Genomic DNA, 21433 nt, shown 5'->3' on the forward strand with positions numbered 1-21433 from the left:
TAATCTACAATCTCATCCCTCTCACAGCCCCCATGTGTTGTTATTAGCTCTCCTTCACTTATGGAAAGAAAAGGGAGAATCGACCCGAAACATTTTATCTTCATTGTCATTCTGCTTGAGACACAGTTATGGCATCCAAATTAGATATTTATCTTCATATAACCAATGCAAAACAACAAGAACGCTATACTGAATTTTCCAGCTAGTCTTCATTAGCAGAAGAATTCCATTTAATCTCTTGCCAGATGGATTGTTTGTGATTAAGGATCTCTTAATTGTTGATTAATTTCATGTTTAATATATCCTTTAGAGAGCAGTTATTTTTCTTTACAAGTTGGCATTTTCATTAAGCAATTGATGTTTACATTAGCTCTGGGGTCATAACAATAATTTTCCTATGTTTAGATTTAATATTTACAACTATCTAGCGACATGAGAGAGCCTCCAGGAAAGGCCACTTGCGCTGTTGAGAGAGAGGTATTTCAGTGTACTGACAGCTCTTTTTCAGTAAGACGATAGTAACAAAAAACAATTGAAGGTATTTTTAAAGTTACCTTTCTCACAATGAGGCCCATAAAATCCATCCAGACATTCACAGACATGCCTTTCATTGCAGAAACCTCCATTTCTGCACCCTCCTGGGCATTCGGCTTCATGAAAATAAGAACATTGTTAATCAGACATTATGTACTTCAGTTATCACTCCATTTTCAACAACGTCAATACAGTCTAATACCAGAAGAGCAAATATAACTGGATTTCAATCTTTGTCAAAGTGAATATCGAGATTTATTGACCAGTGCCATGACTGCTGACTGAGACGGAAGCTCAGCTAAAAATCAATCTCTTCGTTAATCTACAAATACAGGTTTCACCATATGATCAATTGCACTCTTGAAAGTATCTGTGCTAGTCATTTAGCCAGCAGTTCTCAGATTTCATTGCACTGCGATGCCCTTCTGCCAACAATAATAATTAATAATAATTAATTAAATCATTCGTACACAACCCCAGGAGAGAGGACCAGGGGTGAAAGTAATTTAAACATCTTCTGTGTACTGGGGCCTTGGGTAGAGGCAGGGCCTTGGGTAGGAGCGGGCCTGTGGGCTGGCCTCCCCCAGCCAGCCCTTCAGTGCTGCATGGCACCTGCTGCCCATGCCTCTGGCCACAGCTATGGTCATAGCAACGGTGGCAGCTGGAAGCTTGCCAGGCCCTTTTAAATTATCAGGCCCCAGGGCAGCTGCCTCTTTTGTCCCCCCACAGTGCTGGAGGAGGCAGTGCTATTAAAGCTGTGTACAGGCATACCAGCAGCCACTTCTTACCAGTACCCTGTACCAGCCCACTCCCACCTCTGAGTCAGACTGAATCATGAGCCCATCAAAGCCCCTCTGCCCAGGGTGCAGGACCAAAGCCCAAGGGCTGCAGCCTCAGGCAGGTGGCATGTAACCTGAGACCCATCCCCCAAGGCTGAAGCCCACAGACTTCTACTTCTGCCCTGGGTGGATGGAATAAGGCTTCAGCCCTGGGCCTCAGATAGCCTAAGTATGATTCCACAGTTTGAGAACAGCTGTAATAGGTAGCCAATACCTATCCTGAAGCACTGGTGCCATGTTCCTGGTTAGATATACTGCTTACTTAGCAGGCTCGACTTCAATTTTTTGGTTTGATTTAAGACATGACCTGAGGTACAGTGCATTACATTACTCTAGGGTTGGATCTGTATCCAAATTAAAGACACAATCTCCATGCTGAGTGAAGATGGGGGTGGGGGAGGGGAAGAAGTTTTCCTGCCCAATGATCCCACATTATTATTCAGCCATTAGTCATATCCCAAATCGCTATCCAACAGCATTTGACAGCAGTGGCTGGATAATGTGAGGAAGACAAATACGTTTGGGTATCATCAGCATTCTAAAAACACCATAACCCACACTAGTTGACTATTAACTGCTCCATATCCACACTGAAAAGAGGAGGGACTTTATGGAACACTCTCTCTTCCCCAAAATGAGCCCCCAGGGTAAAATGCAACTGGTCTAAAATATCCACCAGCCATGTCTATTTCTATTGGAGCAAGCCAATAGCACCTCATGATCAGTGGTACCAAGAGGAGTTACAGAGCTCTAACAGTATCAGCATAGTCATCTGATATTTCTCCATCACTAAGAGGGAATTATCTCCCAAACTCTTTACCCAACCTTGCTCTGTAACCAAAATGACAAAGTTCAAAGAGCTCTGAAGTAGACAGATAATCTGAGAATTGCCTTCCTATAACCTCCTCAATACTTTGAATCAAAATTGGAAGTTGAGCTGCTTGACAGTAACTAGCTAGATTGTTAGCTCTGAGTGAATTGTTTGCGCGTGATCATAAAACAGCTTCCTTAATTGACAATGTCATCAGCAATGGCCTCAATTCTTCTCTATTTTTGTCTTTACCATCAAACTGATGTTGAAAAGAGGTACCAACAACCACTGATGCAATCCAATTTTTTTAAAGGAAATTGAGTCCAAAGTTTAAACATTTTAAGAGTTTGCAGATATTTTATTTTTGCTGCAAACTGTGGAATGTTTGTAAATTTAGATGCACCGACTTGCATGGGACACTTCTGCAGCCCACAGATACTAAGAACGGTAAATCATACTACTGTAATTCTAACACCAACAATTTTAGTCAGCTGGTATGTGTAATCAAATGAAACTACACATTATCCCTTAAACAAATTTCCCTATGGAAATCATAAGAGATTGGGTAAACAGAACTACAGGCAAATATGGCAAGCTGCCCTGGGTTACATCTCGACACCTCTTTGAAGTCAATAGGGTACTATGGGTGAACCTGAGACTAGAGATAATGGAACAAATACTGCTTTAAAAAGCTCTACATGTTGTGCAAAAGTGAAGCTCTAGACTACCAGAAAAAAGTGAGTGAACTGGAACTGGAGATCAAGAAAAGGTGAAGATTGAGAGTCACTACATAAAAGGTGTAGAACTAGGAAGCAAAATGTATTACTTTAAAAGTAAAGCTATCTGATATGGTAGTAATAAGTATAGAGGAATTTTCTTTTATTTTGTTCCAGTGCTGCACTCTAGGATCCTTTCTGGAAATGTTCTTCCTTTTGTGCCCAAATGCAGAGCTGCTATTCATTACAGAAAACGCATGCTTAAATAAATGCCGTTTCAAAGAGAAAAAATGGGGAAATATTATTTTTTGTGTGGCCACCTCTTAGCCACTACAAAGCTTCCCTTTTCCACAAAATTTCTCCCTGGCTTTCCATTCTTGCTCTAGCAGGGATCCTTCCTGGCTGGCCAACAATAGCTGGAAACCAAGATGGCTAACAATGTATGAATAACAAGCTTCCTTGTTTCCTCTCTTTTTTTTTTTAAATGAAAACAAAAAGTTCTACCAACCAACCTACCAGAGAAACACTCCATCTCTCCCTATAGCCAGCATAAAATGCTGTTGTGTCTATGTCCTTACATTAAGCACAAAAAAGAGAGGCTCACCCTCAGATAACTGAATCTGAGCTGAAAGATATTGGCACGATAGAACTTTTCTTGCATGCCCCTTGTGTTGGAAGACTTGGCCCTTGTCTCAGAGGCTCAGTGAGTTAAGGACCAAAATGACCTTTCAACCTCAGTCTACTAGGCCAACCTAAAGCTAAAACTGCATCTCAGCAAACTGATGATGATAATAGTAAATGATAGCACATAAAATATGGCTTGGATTAAAGCTGGATGGACTAGAGAGGGTTCCAAACTCATAGAAAGAAGTATTTCCATTTAGGTTGGAGCCTTAAAGTTTGCATAAACCAGGTCGCTACTAGGGATGTCAACATGTAGTCAACTATACGATTAACGAATAAGCCTGAACTTATTGGTTAATCTTATCCAGTACATGCATTTACACACACACCCACACACGGCTGCCTCTGTATCAGAGGCAGCATGGCAGGGCAGGAGCCAGTGCCAGGGTGAGCTAGCTTAAAAGTCAGTTCCCCCCGCACCAGCTCCGTGGTGCTGCCTGTTCCCACCCATGCTGCTGTCTCTACCAGAGGCGGGGTTGGGGGGGCAGGAGAGCCATTGTCCTCGGCGAGCCTGGGCCTGTTGCAGACAGAAGCTGGTCCCCAGCAGCAGGCCCTGTCCACAGGAGGTCCCAGCTTCCCGTGGGCAGAGGCTGCTCTGCCTCCCGGGGGAGGGGGCTACTTCTGGGAACCTGGGCCTCTTGCAGACAGAGGCTGTCTCCAGGGAAGCTGAGCAGCCTCTGTCCACAGGAAGCTGGGACCCTCTGTGGACAGGGGCTGCTGCCATCCCATGCTTCTGCCTCTGTATCGGGGCAGCAGACAGCTAGTCTATGTGGGGAGCTGGTTTTAAACTGGCTCCCCTTGCAGACCAGCTCCCGCGCTGCTGCTTCTGATACAGAGGGAGCAGCATAGGGTGGCAGGGGGCTCCCCGGAAGTGGGGCTAGAGCGCACTGGCTGCCGGCCCTGCCCCTGGGACTATCGAATAGTCAGGTAACTTATAAGATTTCATGTGGTTACATGACTATTCAATTACCCAATATCTAACATCTCTAGTCACCACTACACTTCATCCAAACTTTATTAAACTTACAGCTATTAAACTTAACAGCTTTAAACTGAATTAAAAATTAAAAGTTCTAAAATGCATTAAACACTGTTGTATTTGCCTCAAACACACACACCTCCACGTGTATAAGATTTGCGTTTTTAAATCCCATTAAGCTTCCCATCTTCCTCTCTGCCTATTTCTTGCCTGTCCTCACCCACACTTTCTCTCATCTAATTGGCAGAAGTGAGACTTCAAAAGAGAAGCTGTTAAGCAATAATGGAGTTTCAAAGAATAAACAGCTTTTGCTCCTGCTGCTTGTTCTCTGAAGCCCTGCCACTACCAATTAGTTAGGAGAAAAGAGAAGTAAATGGGAGACAAGGAAAGAAGACTTAAGGGAATTAATAACATGCTGTATACAAACTGTGTTGTGTGTTAATTTGATACAACATCAAACAATATGTAATAATTGCATAATCTTGGAAGCCAATTTTTAAACACTTTCTGTAGCCTCAAAATTTGCAACTATAATTACAACAGTTGTGTCAAAAACTCTCAAAATATTAACATTGAATTCATGTTTTATAAGTGTATTTAAATTGCTTTTTCCCCAAATAACCATTTCTAAGGATAACAACACACCCCTGGGTACACTGTTGTCAACCAGCAACATGTTTTATTACATTTTTGTCAGTATAGCTTAACTGTGCACATACTGGCTGTTAAGCATAAGCCTTGGATTCATAAATGGCTCAATTCTGCTATCCTTACTCACAAAATAGTATTTTACTATGCAAATGACCCTACTGAAATAAAATGAATGACCCGCATAATAAGGTACTACTCAATGTGAGTTAGGGTGGGAGAATTTAAACTTTAATGATGTTCATTCAAATAACTTTGTGTAATTTAATAATATTAATTAAGTCTTATGACCACAGTGATGTAGGTGAGTTGTGTCATATCCATTTTATAAAAGGCTATATTGAGAAACAGAGAGGTGATAGACAGCATTTTTGAAAGTGGTCACTGACTTTGGTTATGTCAGTCTTTGGATGCCCAGTTCGGGATTTCCAGTGGTTCTAATCAACTGTAGCTCTCTCTGACTTCAAACAGAGGTGAAGGTACTCAGCACTTCTGGAAATAAGGCCAAACCTCAAGTTGGCGGCCAAAAATTGGGGGACCTCCAACTTAGCAGTCACTTTTGAAAACATTAGCTTGTATCAGTGATCTGTGGAGAGCAGGCTGGTCACATGATGCTAATTCTCCTTGTTTCCACCTGCTTAATCACGTTAATGAGAAACTTAAATCTCTGCTAATATTTGTTTTCCATGGGAGCCTTTTCTGCAGTCACACACAGATGCTGTGTGATTATGAACGGGATGAAATGTGTCATTAAGACGATTTTTCTAGTGAGATATAGTTCAAACTATGGAAAAAGTTCAGGAACTCTTAGCTTAAATTGCCAACAAATCTGTGGCAGAGCCAGAACAACAACTTATGAATGGGGTGACTCTCACTTCAATCTGTATAATTCCAATAGTGCTGTTTTGTTTGTCTCTATTAGAAATGAAACTTGAGCAATTTAACCAACACAAGCTAATGATATCAGGTTCCCATGGCTTACCTTGCTGACATGTTTTAAAGAAGATGGCATTTTGGGGGGTTTGGAGAATTATATTGCCTTCTGAATTCATTATGATGACAGTAACTTCAAATGCCGCTACTCCATCTTGTTTTCCCAGGCAAGGAAATCCAACCTGAACAACTAAAAAGAAAAAATTATATAAATATTTAAACCTTAAAGTACTGTAACCTAACTCAAGTCTTTTAAAACCATGATTTTAAAATGGTTGTCAGTAACTCAGCCAGAGGGTAAAGGTCTATTACAGGGGTGGGTGAGGTTCTGTGGCCTTCAAAGTGTAGAAAGGCAGGTTAAATGTTCATGATGGTTCCCCCTGTGGCCTTAAGTCTCTGAGTGTAAAACATTACATCTCTGACAGCTGTTGTTTGTGAAAACTGGACAGAAATAGAAGTTGTAAACTGTGGTGTTAACACTCAGGCAAAACCACTTCTACTTGTCCCCCCCAAAGTAGTTAAAGTCTTGTAAATGCAGATGAGGGGTAACATTTTCAACAGTACTCAACTGACCTATGTGCCTGACTCACTCATTTTTCAGAAGTGACGTAGGTACAGATCCTCAAAAGTATTTAGGTGCCTAATTCCCATTGATTTAAATGGGAGCTAAGTGCCTACATACCTATGGCTAGGTCAATACTGAAGCTGCAAGCAAGTCTCCCATTCCAGGTAGACAGGCTTGCACTTGCAGGCCTTGAACTAGTGCATTTAAAGTAGAAGTGTGAACACTGCAACTCTAGGCCCCTGAGCTCAGAGTCAGGTAGGTAAGGGGGCTTCAGAACCTGACCTAGTGAACAAGCTACAACCTCCAGACTACTATTTTTAGTGCATTAGTTCTAGTTCCACTGGTGTGAGTCTGTCTCCCTGAACTGTGAGGCTCACTCTCAGCTGCAATGTAGATGTACCCTGAATTACATTTTTCAAATGGGACTTCTTCCCTTTTGAAAATTTTACCCTAGATAGTCTGTTCTTATGAACCCTGTCATTGATATTTAAATAAATAATATTTAAATAACTTCTTTACTAAAAGCTTGCTATATGAAGTGATGGCAGGATTGCACAGTTAGTAAATAAGATAACTGATGAAAATATTCTAAAGAATAGAGACACCACTTTGACAGAACTGGAGAGTCCTAAATGTGACAGACAGCTGGAGATTTGCACACTCTTCTTGGAGAGATAATATTTTGGAACTACAAAGAGTCTTAGTGAGTAATTAAAGGCAGTAAATCTGGAGTATTTTAATGAGGAGGAAGGCCTGGTGCCCCAGAGCCTTGGAATGCAGTTCTGTGATTGTCACAACTGATCTTAAATAATCTTCAGATGAAACAATTATCTCCTCTCTTCATGACTGGCTCCTCCTTGCTCCTTTATAAATTGGATCCAGCTATCTTTGATTATTCACTCATTTCCCCTAAATTTGGTCTGAGACTTCAGAGCAAAATACTGAGCTAAGAGCTTTGTATTTTGTTTGTTTTAAATTGGCTGCCATGAACATTTTTTGCCAGTAATAGATGGGCAATTTTTATTTGTTGTGTTACTTTTATATACCATAAAGAGTCTCAAATGCAAGTTGTGTATCTAATATAAAAATACAACACGGTTTTTTACTAAAACTCATACTGCATCAGACAAATCCACCACAGACAAGTGACTGTCGACATTTTCATTATAAAATCTGCTTTTACTTTTACATTTGAGGTTGAAATCTTTAGTTTTACATTTATAGTTAAAATGCAGTGAATAATTTAAATTTTAGTGAACAGTTGCTTCTTTCAGTGCAAAGTAGAGTAAATAATGCAGTGCTTTTTTAAAACTACACTTTACACTGAAAGAAGCAATGGTATTAGGAAAAATGTCATTTAGTATTTTGTCTTAAGTAATAAGGCAAAAGATGGAATCCATTATTAATGACACATTTCCTATTGTGTTTAATGAAATCAAGATTTGATCTTAAATTACTTCAGTCTGTGGATTTAAATAAATAGATTCACAGAATTTAAGGCCAGAAGAGACTATCTAGTCTGACTTCCTGTTTATCACAGCACATTAACTTTAACTTAGTTGTTGCCTATTATTTGATTAAAGCACAATTTGTGTTTGGCTAAAGCATATCTTCCATGAAAGCTCATTTTACATGAAGGTACCAAGATATGGAGAATACACCACTTCCCTTGATACGTTGCTCCTATGGTTAACCAACCTCACTCTTAAAAATGTATCCCTAGTTCCTACTTTGAATGTGTCTGGATTCAGCTTGCAGACGTTACTACTACTTTGAAAAGCCTTTTACTATCTAGGTCACCTCTCAACCTTTTTGCTGATTAATTAAAGAAATGGATCTTTTTAAGTCTCCCCAACCCTTGAATCATTTTATTTCTAATGGGAGATTGTGTGCAATGGTGCTAATACTCTAGGGCAGTGTTTCCCAAATGGTGCTCCGCGGAACCCTGGGGTTCCGCCAAGCGAACGTAAGGGTTCAGCGAGAACCCGAACGCTCCCCTCCCCCGCCCATAAAGAGACAGAGGAGCCCGGCACGCAAAGACGTTGGCTCCTTCCCCGCTCCCCTTTCAGACATCTCCCGCGTCCCCCGCTGCTGCTCTGCTTTTACCACCGGAAAAAGCAGAGTGGCAGTGGGGGATGCGGGAGAGGGATCTTGGGTTGATCGGGCAGAAGTGGGACAAGCAGCTGTTGCTGCTGCTAGGTCCCTTGGTAAAGGCAGCGTGTGTGTGTGTGTGGAGGGGGGAGTACTATCAATGAGTGGAACACCAGAACTCCTACTCACTGTGAGGATGGGAACAAATCCCCATACACACTGTGAGGACACGTGGCTCCTGTGTGTGACTTTAAGTTTAAGAATTCGATCTAATATCAAAATTCCCCATGGATCGTGGGTTAAAAGAAGGAACTTTAAAGAGAAAAGTGAGTACTTCAAACTCCAATATTTTTACTGAAACCAGCAAGGAAAATACTGAGGCAGCTCAAGTTAATTATGAAAAATTTCAGCTGACTAATAAGAAACACAGGTATTGTGAGGACTATTTGGCATTTGGATTCATAAGCAATGGAAATGAAGATGCTCCAGGTGCCCAGTGTGTAGTGTGCAACAAAATATTATCTAATAGTTGTTTAGTACCTGCTAAATTGCGAAGACATTTTGAAACAAATCATCCAGAATATAAAGATAAAGACATTAGTTTTTTTAAGCAAAAGCTTGAATCGCTTGAAAAAAGTAAACTCTTCATGTAAAAAATTGCCAAATCTGATAATGAAAATGCAACAGAGGCATCTTACAAAGTAAGCTATCGTATATCGTTCGCCGAAGAAGCACACACTATTGGGGAATCACTCATAAAACCATGTGCAAAAGATATTGTGATGTGTATGTTGGATCAGGAGTCTAGTAAAAAAGTTGAGGCTGTGCCACTATCAAACAATACTGTCACACGTCGTATTCGCGATCTTGCTGCTGACATCGAGAAGGAGCTTATTTTTCAGCTGCATTTATGTGATGCTCATGCATTACAATTAGACGAGTCCACTGACATTGCAGGTCTTGCAGTTCTGCTTGTATTTGTCCGTAATGATTTTAATAGTTCTATTGAAGAAGACTTACTTTTATGTGAATTTTTGCAAACCAATACAACTGGTGAGAATATATTCAATTGTATCTATAACTTTATGAAAACACATCAAATAAGCTGGGAAAAATGTGTTGATGCGTGCAGTGATGGTGCCAAAGCAATGATAGGAACAGTGGCTGGTGCTGTAACACGAATAAAAAATGTAGCACCAAACTGCACGAGCAGTCACTGCATTCTCCACAGACATGCTCTGGTAGTTAAGAATATTTCTCCCTCTCTTAAAAATGTGTTGGACGAAGCAGTACAGATTATTAATTATATAAAAACTTGACCATTACAATCAAGACTGTTCAAAATTATGTGTGAAGATATGGGTAGTCAGCACACAGCCCTGCTTCTACATACAGAAGTCACGTGGCTATTACGAGGAAAAGTGCTGGTTAGATTATTTGAATTGCGTCATGAGCTCTCCGCAAATCTGATGGATCACAAATTCCAACTGTCTGATCGTTTAACAGACTTTTTGTGGTTATCTAGAGTTGCGTATCTTGCAGACATCTTTACAAAACTAAATGAAGTAAATCTGTCGCTGCAAGGAAAAAATGTAAATATTTTTAATGCGAAAGACAAAATTTTGTCATTGTCACGGAAGCTACAGTTTTGGATCTCATCTGTAGGACGAAATGATTTGGATTGTTTACCAACTCTGAATGATTTCCTTGAAGAAAATGGATACAAACTTGATGAAGATATTCGCAGCGACATTGCAGATCATCTCCGCGATTTATACACGAACATCATTAAGTATTTTCCAAACATCAATGACAACAATAACTGGATTCAAAATCCATTAAGTTTAACAGAAAAGCCAGTCAGTTTTTCTACACAAGATTATGAAAACCTAATTGAAATCGCTTCAGATGGCCAATTAATACAAAAATTTAAAGAAGTTTCTCTGATTACATTTTGGAGTGACTTATGTCAAAGTCAAGAATATTCATCTTTATCAAGACGCGCAGTTTGTCAGCTGTTACCCTTTGCCAGTACATACTTGTGCGAAACTGGGTTCTCGAACTATGCAGCAATGAAAACGAAATACAGAAATCGACTGAATGCTGCGCCAGATATGCAAATCCAACTTTCTAGTATTAAACCAAATATAAAAAGAATTTGCCAAGAAAAGAAGAAAAAACACTCTTCGCATTGAAAACTATGAATATAATTAATCCCTGGCTAGGGGGTTCCTTGAAATTTTTCTGAGTTTGAAAGGGTTCCGTGGTCAAAAAAAATTAGGAAACACTGCTCTAGGGCTACGTCTAGACTGCCCCCTCTTGCGCAAGAGAATATGCAAATGAGGCAAAGCGGTGAATATTGCCATGCCTCATTTGCATACTTAATAAGATGCCATTTTTTTTGCAAAAGACCCTTGCATAAAATGGTGGCTCATTAAGTATGCAAATGAGGCATGGCAATATTCACCGCTTTGCCTCATTTGCGTATTCTCTTGCGCAAGAGGGGCAGTCTAGACATAGCCTAGGAGCGGAATGTGTGATAGCCATGAGATTTTAGGTTGAGATTTCCAAAACAGCCTAAGGGAGTTAGGACCCCAACTCTTTTGAATTTCAATGAGATTTGTGCAGCTAACTCGCTTACGTTCCTTTGGAAATCTTGGCCTAGATTGATTTCAATCAGAATCATCTTGCTAAACCTCCACCCTGTTTGGCTGAAGAATCAGCTAATCTTCACCTATCCTATTCCTTTCTCACCTCCCTCCCTCTGCTCTACTTCTCTCTGCTCTTCCTCCCTCTCTTGTGCCTAATAAGATTGAGAGGAACTAGAGAGGTCAGCCTTTCTCTTCCTCCCCTTTAATGTAATCTACTACAATCCATTTTGACTGAACTATTGCAAAGTATTTACTTTAAAAATATTATTAAACCATGGATTGTAATAATAAATATTTTCATTTTTGTTGTCATACACATCTATGGGTACATCTAAACTACATGGCTCCGTCGACGGAGCCATGTAGATTTGTTTGTTCAGCAAAGGGAAATGAAGCCGCGATTTAAATAATCACGGCTTCATCTAAATTTAAATGGCTGCCGCGCTTAAGCCGACAAACAGCTGACCAGCTGTTTGTTGGCTCAGCGCGCTAGTCTGGACGCTCACCGGCCGACATGAAAGCCCTTTATCGACCTCCCCGGTAAACCTCATCCTACGAGGCATAACGGGGAGGTCGATAAAGGGCTTTCAGGTCGGCGCGGGAGTGTCCAGACTAGCCCGCTGAGCCGACAAACAGCTGATCAGCCATTTAAATTTAATTTCCCTTTGCTGATCAGCCTAATCTACATGGCTCCATCAATGGAGCCATGTAGTTTAGACACACCCTATAGGAAACAAATTCACTGGTGCCTGATTTGCCTACTTTAGATCATAGTTGTAGAACTAATTCACATGGCACACAAGAGACACACAAATGAGCAAATTAAGAGCAAACAACTAAACATTACTTTATAGGATGTGTTTATATAGCCATGCTCAGTTAATTTAGATCTGCTTGCAGACTTAGTTTAAAAAATAGCCCTTTATACTAGCAACTACCTGTTAACTACTATGCACGCTGTCAAACTGATTACTAATCACTGTTAAATATCACATGCATTGTAACACCAAGCATGATTTAATTAGGGCTGACTATACATTGCAGACACTAAGATGCTCATCATATACAAATGTGTACAGGACTTACTTAGTCTTGGAACTCACCCAAACTACCAACAGGTTAAAAATTAGCCAGACCTCCTGTCATGACAGTTACTAGTGCTCCTTACTGAACTATAAAACTCATCCCTGGGAATCTTGCAAGAGTGTACCAGTTCTTCATGAAGATAGTTAGAGCTGATCATTTTATTCAGACTTTTGAAATGTTTAAAAACCAATGTGGCTGTGTCTAGACTGCATCCCTTTTCCGTAAAAGGGATGCAAATTAGACACATCGCAATTGCAAATGAAGCGGGGATTTAAATCCCCCCTCTTCATTTGCATAAACATGGCTGCCGCTTTTTTCCATCTCGGAGCTTTGCCGGAAAAAAGCGCCAGTCTGGACGCGGATCTTTTGGAAAATAAAGCCTTTTCCGAAAGATTCCTCTTATTTTAAGCAGGGGGGGGGGGGTGTTTAAATCCCTGCTTCATTTGCAATTGCAATGTGTCTAATTTGCATCCCTTTTACGGAAAAGGGATGCAGTCTAGACACAGCCTCCATGTATCAATGATTCAGACTTGCAGAGCCTTCTGCATCTCTCTCCTGAATTTTAAATAAAACTGTTACACTCTCATTTTACAGAAAGAGCCCCACAGTTTACACCTTATTTGTACTTTTGAGAAAACAGAAGACTAACATTTTAATAATTGTTGACAATCAGGAACTTTTGTATTATCGGATCATTTGCTAAGATGATACAAAGGAATTCAGGATAAGGTAGCACAAAATGCACGTCACAGACACAAATAAAAAAATACCTAAATGTTTCATAAAAATGACAGCACTTGCTGCTTTTTATATCAGCTTCTTGACTTACATATGTGCTAAACTCTTCTGTAATCTCTTTGTTTCACAAGTGATTATACTGCAGTAATTATGGCACACTAGATTACGACACTAGGGTTGCCAGATGGTTTCAACAAAAATACCGGACACACTTGACATTACATCACAATCTACATTACATCTTATTTAGAAAATACCAGACATTTATATTTTCTCAATTTGTTTCCCGAAAAGAAAGCTCAAATACTGGACTGTCCGGTTCAAAACCGGACACCTGGTAACCTTATACGACACTATGGTGATCATGAAAATATACTTTTCAATGTAGCTCACTCAATGCAGAACACATATGAGTTCTTTATGTTAAATTCCAGATTCCAGGGAAAGGTCACATTGCTGCTAACATGACATTATTTCAATGCTATCATTTTTAAAATACTGTAAACTGATTATTTTAGCCTCAACTATTCTAAATGTATTCCACAGGTTGGACCTCCCTGTTCTGGCACTCTTGGGATCTAACTGGTCTTGAACAAGAGGATTTGATGGACCAGGGGAGGTCCCCCCACTCATAGCCTGTGCTGCCCTGTCGGAGCGCCGCAGCCAGGGCCAGAGCTTTGCAACTGGAGCTCTCTGACTGCCACCGGGGCCAAAGTTCTCTGACTGCCGCCAGGGCTGGAGCTCCATGGCTGGTGTTGGCCCCGCTACCGCCTAGCCGCTGGGGCCAGAACTCATCGCTGCGCCATCCACCCATGCTCCCAACTGAGTTGCCACACTCCGGCCCCATCGCAGGACCTCGCTATTCCTGGGCTCTCTGGTCCAGGAATATCCATGGTCTTGCTGAACCACAGATGTTGCTGGACCAGAGAGTCCTGGTTTACAGAGGTACAACCTGTACAAAAAATAGCCAGAACCAGTAAAAGGCATTTTGCTGCCCTATGAAAACTTCAGTGTGTGCCTTATGTCCTGCCACAAAGCCTCAGGCCATTCTCTCTCATCCTCTATGGCTCCATTTCTTATTATACTCCTGCCATGATGTGGCCCTCCCTTTCCACTGTCCTCATTTTTTTTCCTTCCTTTTTCTGAGATCTGTCTCCCTCTTCCCCAATCCCACTCTCTCTTCCTCTGCTCATTTGGCTCTCTGTGCTGATGGGATATGTCAAAGTTTTGCTCCTTTAAACAGGCAGCCACTTAGGCCCTAAATACCTTTGAAAATCTAGAACTATCTCCCTTCAATGGAATTAAGGCTTAACTACATTTGAGGATCTGGGCCGTAGCTCTTAAACCAAGAAGGAGTTGGGAGGGATAATTCCTGATTCTAAACTGTTTGGAGAATAAGAGTTCAGCCTCTGCCTGGAAGGGAGGACGGGAAGGAATGGCCAGCTGAAGAGCATCCATACTCTAGTCATCACTCTTCTTAAAGCAGTTCAGCTCTACTCGATTAAAGGCCTTTTATGCATCAAGACCTGAGCCAAATGGATCACACCCACAACACAGTATGTTTGTTAGTTACTGACCTCAGTTAAACTCTGTCTTGTCTCAGTCGTGGCACCAGAGAATCTAGCTTATTAGCAAGTACTTCGGTGAAGACTTTAACACCAGTAGTTAATAGAAAAATAGGTACACAAGAGGCACAGTCAATGTTTTCTCTGTTGGGCTTGAAAATCAATAAAATGTGGGCTGCTGCACAAAAATTCTAGAGAACTTAAAATACAAAGCCAGGCTTGGACACCAATCTTTTACTAAAGTGTTACGTTATTCAGGTGACACTTCCTCAGGGCCTGATGATGGAGACTTACTTCCAGGGGTCTATTTAATTACATGTCAGATCCCTTCTACATCATAGATCTAATTATACTTTCCTCCTGGTCTTTAGTAAAGAGTATGCAAATTAACACTCGCAATTTAATTTCATCTAATTTTTCCTTTATTATATATGAGAAAAGTTTTTACATATACATATATAAACTTCTACCTCATGATGCACAATTCTTTTCTCTTTTAGTTAAGACTGTTTTACCATACCTTACTATGTATATAGGCCTTTTCTCATTCAACTCATATCACAATGTCAATGTTGGGATTTTATTATCCCAATCATAATAATGTTGCTTAAACCAAGAAAAAACTCTCTTTCATCCAGAAGTAAAATCGTAAATTACCCCACAAGTGTTGTCAACTTTAGAAATATTTTTTTTTAAAAGTGTGTTAACTATTTTGTTTAGTTTCTCTCTCTCTCTTTCCTTAGAAATGAATGAGTTTACCTTAAATCACTGCTTTATGCATTCCCCATTTTTGTTTCTTCAGGCTCTGTATTTTCCATCCATTCAAAAATAGATTTTGGGATAATCTTTCAGAGCATTCAGAGGTCCCTGAACATGGTCCAATTATATGTGAGTTATCTGATAGTAGCTTCAATGTAAAGGGTTGTAAAGGAGATCGTTGTAGGCAAGATTTTGGCATGGTTTAAGCCATAGTTTTTGTACAAGTATAGCTATGGGTACGTCTACACTACAGCACTAATTCGAACTTAGTTCGAATATATATATATAAGGCTTTAGTAACTTCCACTCCAGTTCATCTGATGAAGTGGGTTTTACCCATGGAAAGCTTATGCTTTAATTAATTAGTTAATTCGAACTAAGCTAATTCGAACTAACGCGTCTAGAACTAAAAACTAGTTCAAATTAGCATTTTGCTAATTCGAACTAGCATGTCCACATTAAGTGTACCCTGAACCGGGCTTAAGGATGGCCGGAAGCAGTGCCGGCAGGGCATCACAGGAGGACTTAGAGCGTGGAGATGCTGTCTCAGGCTAGCCGAGGGCTGCGCTTAAAGGGACCCGACCCCCACCCCGGACAGACAGTTCTCAGGGGTGCCCCGCTTGCAAACCAGTCCTGGCTTGGAGTGCCCGGAGTGTCCACACTGGGCACATCACAGCACTCAGCCATCAGACCGGCTGCACTTGCCACAGGCTGCCATCTGGGGAGAAGGGGCAATTGGGGGGCTGCAGGAGAGCTTCCACCCCCAGAAGCCCGCAGAGCCAGCCCAGTCCTCCCCATCGGGGGCTAGTACCCCATTCCTCCCTCACCTCCTTCCACTTACCCTTCCTTAGCCCCTTTTTTTGATGTACAAAATAAAGGACAATTGTTAAAAAATGGAATCTGTCTTTATTGAACAAAACTGGGGGAGACTGGGAAAAGGAGGTGGGAGAGGGGAAGAGAGAGGGTGGGAGAGGGGAGGGCAACTAAACTGATCAGAGGTTGGGAACAGGTCCCATATGAAGAGAGGCTAAAGAGACTGGAACTTTTCAGCTTAGAAAAGAGGAGACGGAGGGGGAACAGGATAGAGGTCTCTAAAAGCAGGAGTTGGGTGGAGAGGGTGCATACAGAAAAGTTCTTCATTAGTTCCCATAAAGAAGGACTAGAGGACACCAAAGGAAAGGAATGAGTAGCAGGCTTCAAACTAGTAACAGAAAGTTGTTCTTCACAAAGCAAATAGTCAACCTGTGGAACTCCTTGCTGCAGGAGGCTGTGAAGGCTACAACTAGAACAGAGTTTAAAGGGACGTGAGATCAAGTCATGGAGGTTGGGTCCATGGAGTGCTATTAGCCAGGGGGTAGGAGTGGTGTCCCTGGCCAAGGTTTGTGGAAGGCTGGAGAGGGATGGCACGAGACAAATGGCTTGGTCACTGTCTTTGGTCCATCCCCTCCAGGGTCCCTAGGGTTGGCCGCTGTCGGCAGACAGGCTACTGGGCTAGATTGACCTTTGGTCTGACCCAGGACGGCCATTGTAGCTCAGGGCTCAGGGTCGGGGGTCTCAGTGGACCCCCTTGATTTTCATGCACACCTGCTCCTGGGTGGCCAGGCTGGCAGCTCTCCTGCCCTAGACGGCCACTTTCCTGTGCCTAGTGCGGAGATCGTGGACAAGGTCCATGATGTCCGCACTAGCCCAGGCGGGTGCCCGCCTCTTGCGGTCCCGGGCAAACTCCCGGGAGCCACCAGCCTGGTCCCGGGAAGAGGGGGAGGGCTGGGGGGCATCGGGTGGCTGGCTCGAGCCGTGCCAGGTGCAGGGTCTGCTGGCTGGGTGCTGGCAGGCTTGCACCTGGCTTGGGCACTGTAGCCAGCCCGTGCCCCTTTAAGGGGTCCGGGGCCAGGAGGGGGGCAATAGAGTTTCCCTGGTGTTGGCCAGAGTGGCCACCAGGGAAACCTGGGGAGGGCTATCCTCCTAGCTAGTTCGAACTAGGCTTAATCCTCGTAAAATGAGGTTTTCCTAGTTCGAACTAAGCGCTCCGCTAGTTCGAATTAAGTTCGAACTAGCGGAGCGCTAGTGTAGCGCCTATGAAAGTTAGTTCGAACTAACGTCCGTTAGTTCGAACTAACTCTGTAGTGTAGACTTACCCTATGTTAGTGAGAGTTGAGATTTATTTTTATTGAAATAGTTGTACCAGTGAAATCTATAATGTGAATGCAATTATGCCAGTATGAAGGTGCTCATATCAGTTTAGCCTGAATTAACCAAATCTCCAAAGCTATGTCCACATAGAGAGGAATGTAGTGCTTGAAGTATAACTGGATAGTTACTGGTATAATTAAAGCTGCACACTTTTTTGTATAGACAAACTGTAATGATATATACTCTAGGTGGATGGAACTAATTGTGTCAATGTAAAACCTTTTTGTGCTTTGCCTCCACTAGGATTTTACTTTGAGATTGCTATCCTAAGGTTAGCTATCTCAATTTGAAAACACAATTATTTTTTGCAGTGAACACAAGGTGTAAGGAGTACCTTATTACACAAGTATTCCTATTGATTTTAGTGATACTATCATCAGGTGAGGTACTATTCAGGGTGAGTAAGGATATCACAGTCTAAGCCTCGGTGGTCAAGTCTAGCATATACTTGCTGGGGGTAGGGAGCAAGGGGCATAAACCCTTGGGTTTGTAGATTAGAAAAAGATGTGACATTAGATTGGGGTTAGTGAATAAATAACATTTTTAACAGCACTGCAGCACACAAGTAAATCAACTACTGAATGATAAACTGACTCATCTCAATCAAATTGCCCATGTATTGGAAGGCTCTACCAGTTTTGCTGGAGTTTTCAAATGCATCTCATCCTACAAAAACTCTGGAATAACATTACCTCTGCACAGACACAATGGCTGTCTCTAGACTGGCAAGTTTTTCCAGAAAATCAGCAGCTTTTCCGGAAAAACTTGCCATCTGTCTACACTGGCCGCTTGAATTTCAGGAAAAGCACTGACGATCTCATGTAAAATCATCAGTGCTTTTCCGGAAATACTATGCTGCTCCCATTCGGGCAAAAGTCTTTTTCCGAAAGACTTTTGCACAAAAGGGCCAGCGTAGACAGCACAGTACTGTTTTCTGCAAAAAAGCCCCAATCGCAAAAATGGCGATCGGGGCTTTTTTGCAGAAAAGCGTGTCTAGATTGGCCACGGTCGCTTTTCCGCAAAAAGTGCTTGTGCGGAAAAGCATCCTGCCAATCTAGATGCGCTTTTCTGAAAATGCTTTTAACGGAAAACTTTTCTGTTAAAAGCATTTTTTGGAAAATCATGCCAGTGTAGACGTAGCCAATAAGTCTGATTTACCACTAAGCTGGTGAACATTTTCAATCTAAAAGAATTTATTAAAAAATGCTCTTTTCCAATCTTGATATTTAATTTAATTTTTCTCTCTCTATATGTATAAAAAAGTTTTTCCTGTTGGGCAACAGAATGACATCATCAGCCTACTTGAAAGTGGAGTCTCAGCATCTCGCTTATTTGTGCTTCTACCAGAAGCAACTGTGAAACTAAGATCTGTCCGTAGAGCCATCTGTAACATGTACAGTAAACTTCCAATAATCCGGTACCTTTAGGACCCGGCGGTGCCGGATTATCAGATATGCCGGAGTACCGGAAGGGGGGCTATGAGGGGTCTGGGGTAAGGGGTCAGCAGGGAACTGCGCAGCGTGGCAGAAGGCGGCGCTGCGGGACCAACCCAGCAGCACCCCAGCTGCTCTGCCCCCGGCTTCCCCAAGTCAGCCGCTGCTGAAACTGCTCAGTTTCAGCAGCAGTGGACTTGGAGAAGCCGGGGGCAGAGCAGCTCCAATTGTCTGGCTGACCGGAGCACTTCCGGGTTCCAGTTGGAGCCAGACTATCAGGAGTGCCGGACCACTGGATGCCGGACAATTGGAGGTTTACTGTAGTACATGAGCAATAGATTAATTAGCAGTTTTTTTCTATACAGCTTTGTGTGTTCACTTTTCTATATAATCAGTGCAAGATTAACAGGCTTGAGGAATTGGAAAGTGCAGCGAGCACGGGGTGCAGCCCCCTAGTAATTTTTAATTTATTTTTATTAATACTGAATTGATACTGCCATCAAAATGCTTCCTTTATAGTCTTTCACTTTCAAAATAGGTACATTACACCATTTCATTACCATTTTTTTTAATAAAAATTCTACAGTGTGACTACAGTAAATTGAAAAAAGGGAAGTCTGTTTTCCCTCCTCCACTTTCCCATCTCCCCCTCCACTTTCCCATTTTTTTGCTTTTGCTTTTGCTTTTGCTTTTGCTACTGTATAATTTTTAATGAGTCATCTTAGTCATTAAGCCCTGGTCTACACTAAGGTGTATTTTGAAATAACCCTCCTTAGGTCGAATTTATAAGCAAAGCGTACACACGACCAAGCCCGTTATTTCAAAAAAAATGGGCTGCTTATTTCGAAATCTGTACTCCTGCTTTCCTTGGGGAATAATGCTAATTACAAAATAGTTATTTCAAAATTGCAGTAGTGTGGATGCTTCGGTGCTGCTATTTTAAAATAACTATTCCCCAGCGTAATTCAAACTAATTATTCTCCAGTGCTTCCTGGAGCTCTAAGTTGAGGTTGTGTGTCCACATTAACAGAGTTTGCCTCGGACTAATTTTGAGGCTTCTCTGTAGTGGAAACATGCTATTTTGATTTTGTAAAATCAGGGGTTATTAAGCCGAATTTAGTTATTCTGAAATAATTTCCTAGTATAGACATGCCCTTAGTTTAAACAAAACCAAAATTAAAAATCATTTTTGATAATGAAAAATTTTGAAAAACAAAGTCAGACTATCTGAATATTATTTGCTTACTTTATACTGGCTGTGCACAGATCTAAATGACTATATGAAGTGAAAATTAGTTCCCTTATGTATATGTAATGTCCACAATACTATAACCATTGACTATTATTTAACTACTACTACTATTACACAGATGTTATTAACTAAAATAAAATAATAATGCCTTTGTAAAAATTTTGAACCACAGTAATGCTTCATATAAATGAATTTTATGCATCAAACTTTGGACCAACTCCTGCTGGCCTATTTCCATGACTAAGAGTAACAAGATTTGGCTCAAAGAAGAAAAATAACTTTAAAACGCTGTTCATTAGATTTTTAGTAATGAAATACTCTAAAATGATTTCATATTATTTACATGGAACAAGTGTTCATCATTATAACAAACATTTCCTTTATGCTAAAATTTACAGTACAATTTATAATACGGTAGTTACCCTTTTAACTATTTGCTTTAGAATGTATTTTTCCAGAAACTTTATATTTATAACATGAACAATACAAACCTGATGCTTTGTGGGGAACTGTTCCAAGCAGGGGGATATTTATAGTTGGATCAGCCATTATGCCTTTATCCAGTGAGCGCAAGGACAGGAACTCATAAAAGTATTCAGCCTGCAACAAAATGCATTGAAAATAAATGTTTATTAATTGCAGTCACTGGAGCAACTATTCAACATATAATCCAAAGAGGAACAAATGTACATTTTCAGTGTTCAGACCACTTGTTATATTTTTTCTTCTTTGTTTAAACATAATTTTCAGAACATTTATCCTACTGAATACTGAAATATGATAGACCTTTAAGCCTGAGGCAGCCTAATTGCAAGCTGCATGCTTCCTTGCGTTGCACCTTGAAAGAAAGTGCATAAATACTGTGGTGGGGCTAGTCTCCACTATGCAGGCTCTGCCAATATAACTGTAGTGGCACATAGCTATACTGGCAGAGCCTCCTAGTCCATACGCAGCATATG

At 41.2% G+C, this 21433-nt stretch overlaps 1 protein-coding gene across 2 annotated transcripts in view; it reads right to left on the reverse strand.

Annotated features, from left to right (window-relative positions):
- The window catches only part of WIF1 (Wnt inhibitory factor 1), a 68403-nt gene that overhangs the window by 14176 nt on the left and 32794 nt on the right, over positions 1–21433 (reverse strand). For both annotated transcript variants that reach the window (XM_014577093.4, XM_006130199.5), the window contains exons 3-5: positions 20966–21074; positions 6194–6334; positions 555–650 (exon numbers count right to left, since the gene is read on the reverse strand). In XM_014577093.4, coding sequence (XP_014432579.1) covers positions 555–650; positions 6194–6334; positions 20966–21074 — 346 coding nt within the window. The remainder of the gene's footprint in view (positions 1–554; positions 651–6193; positions 6335–20965; positions 21075–21433) is intronic.

The sequence above is a fragment of the Pelodiscus sinensis genome, chromosome 1, assembly GCF_052426305.1.
Source record: "Pelodiscus sinensis isolate ZL-2025 chromosome 1, ASM5242630v1, whole genome shotgun sequence".
Lineage (NCBI taxonomy): Eukaryota > Metazoa > Chordata > Testudines > Trionychidae > Pelodiscus > Pelodiscus sinensis.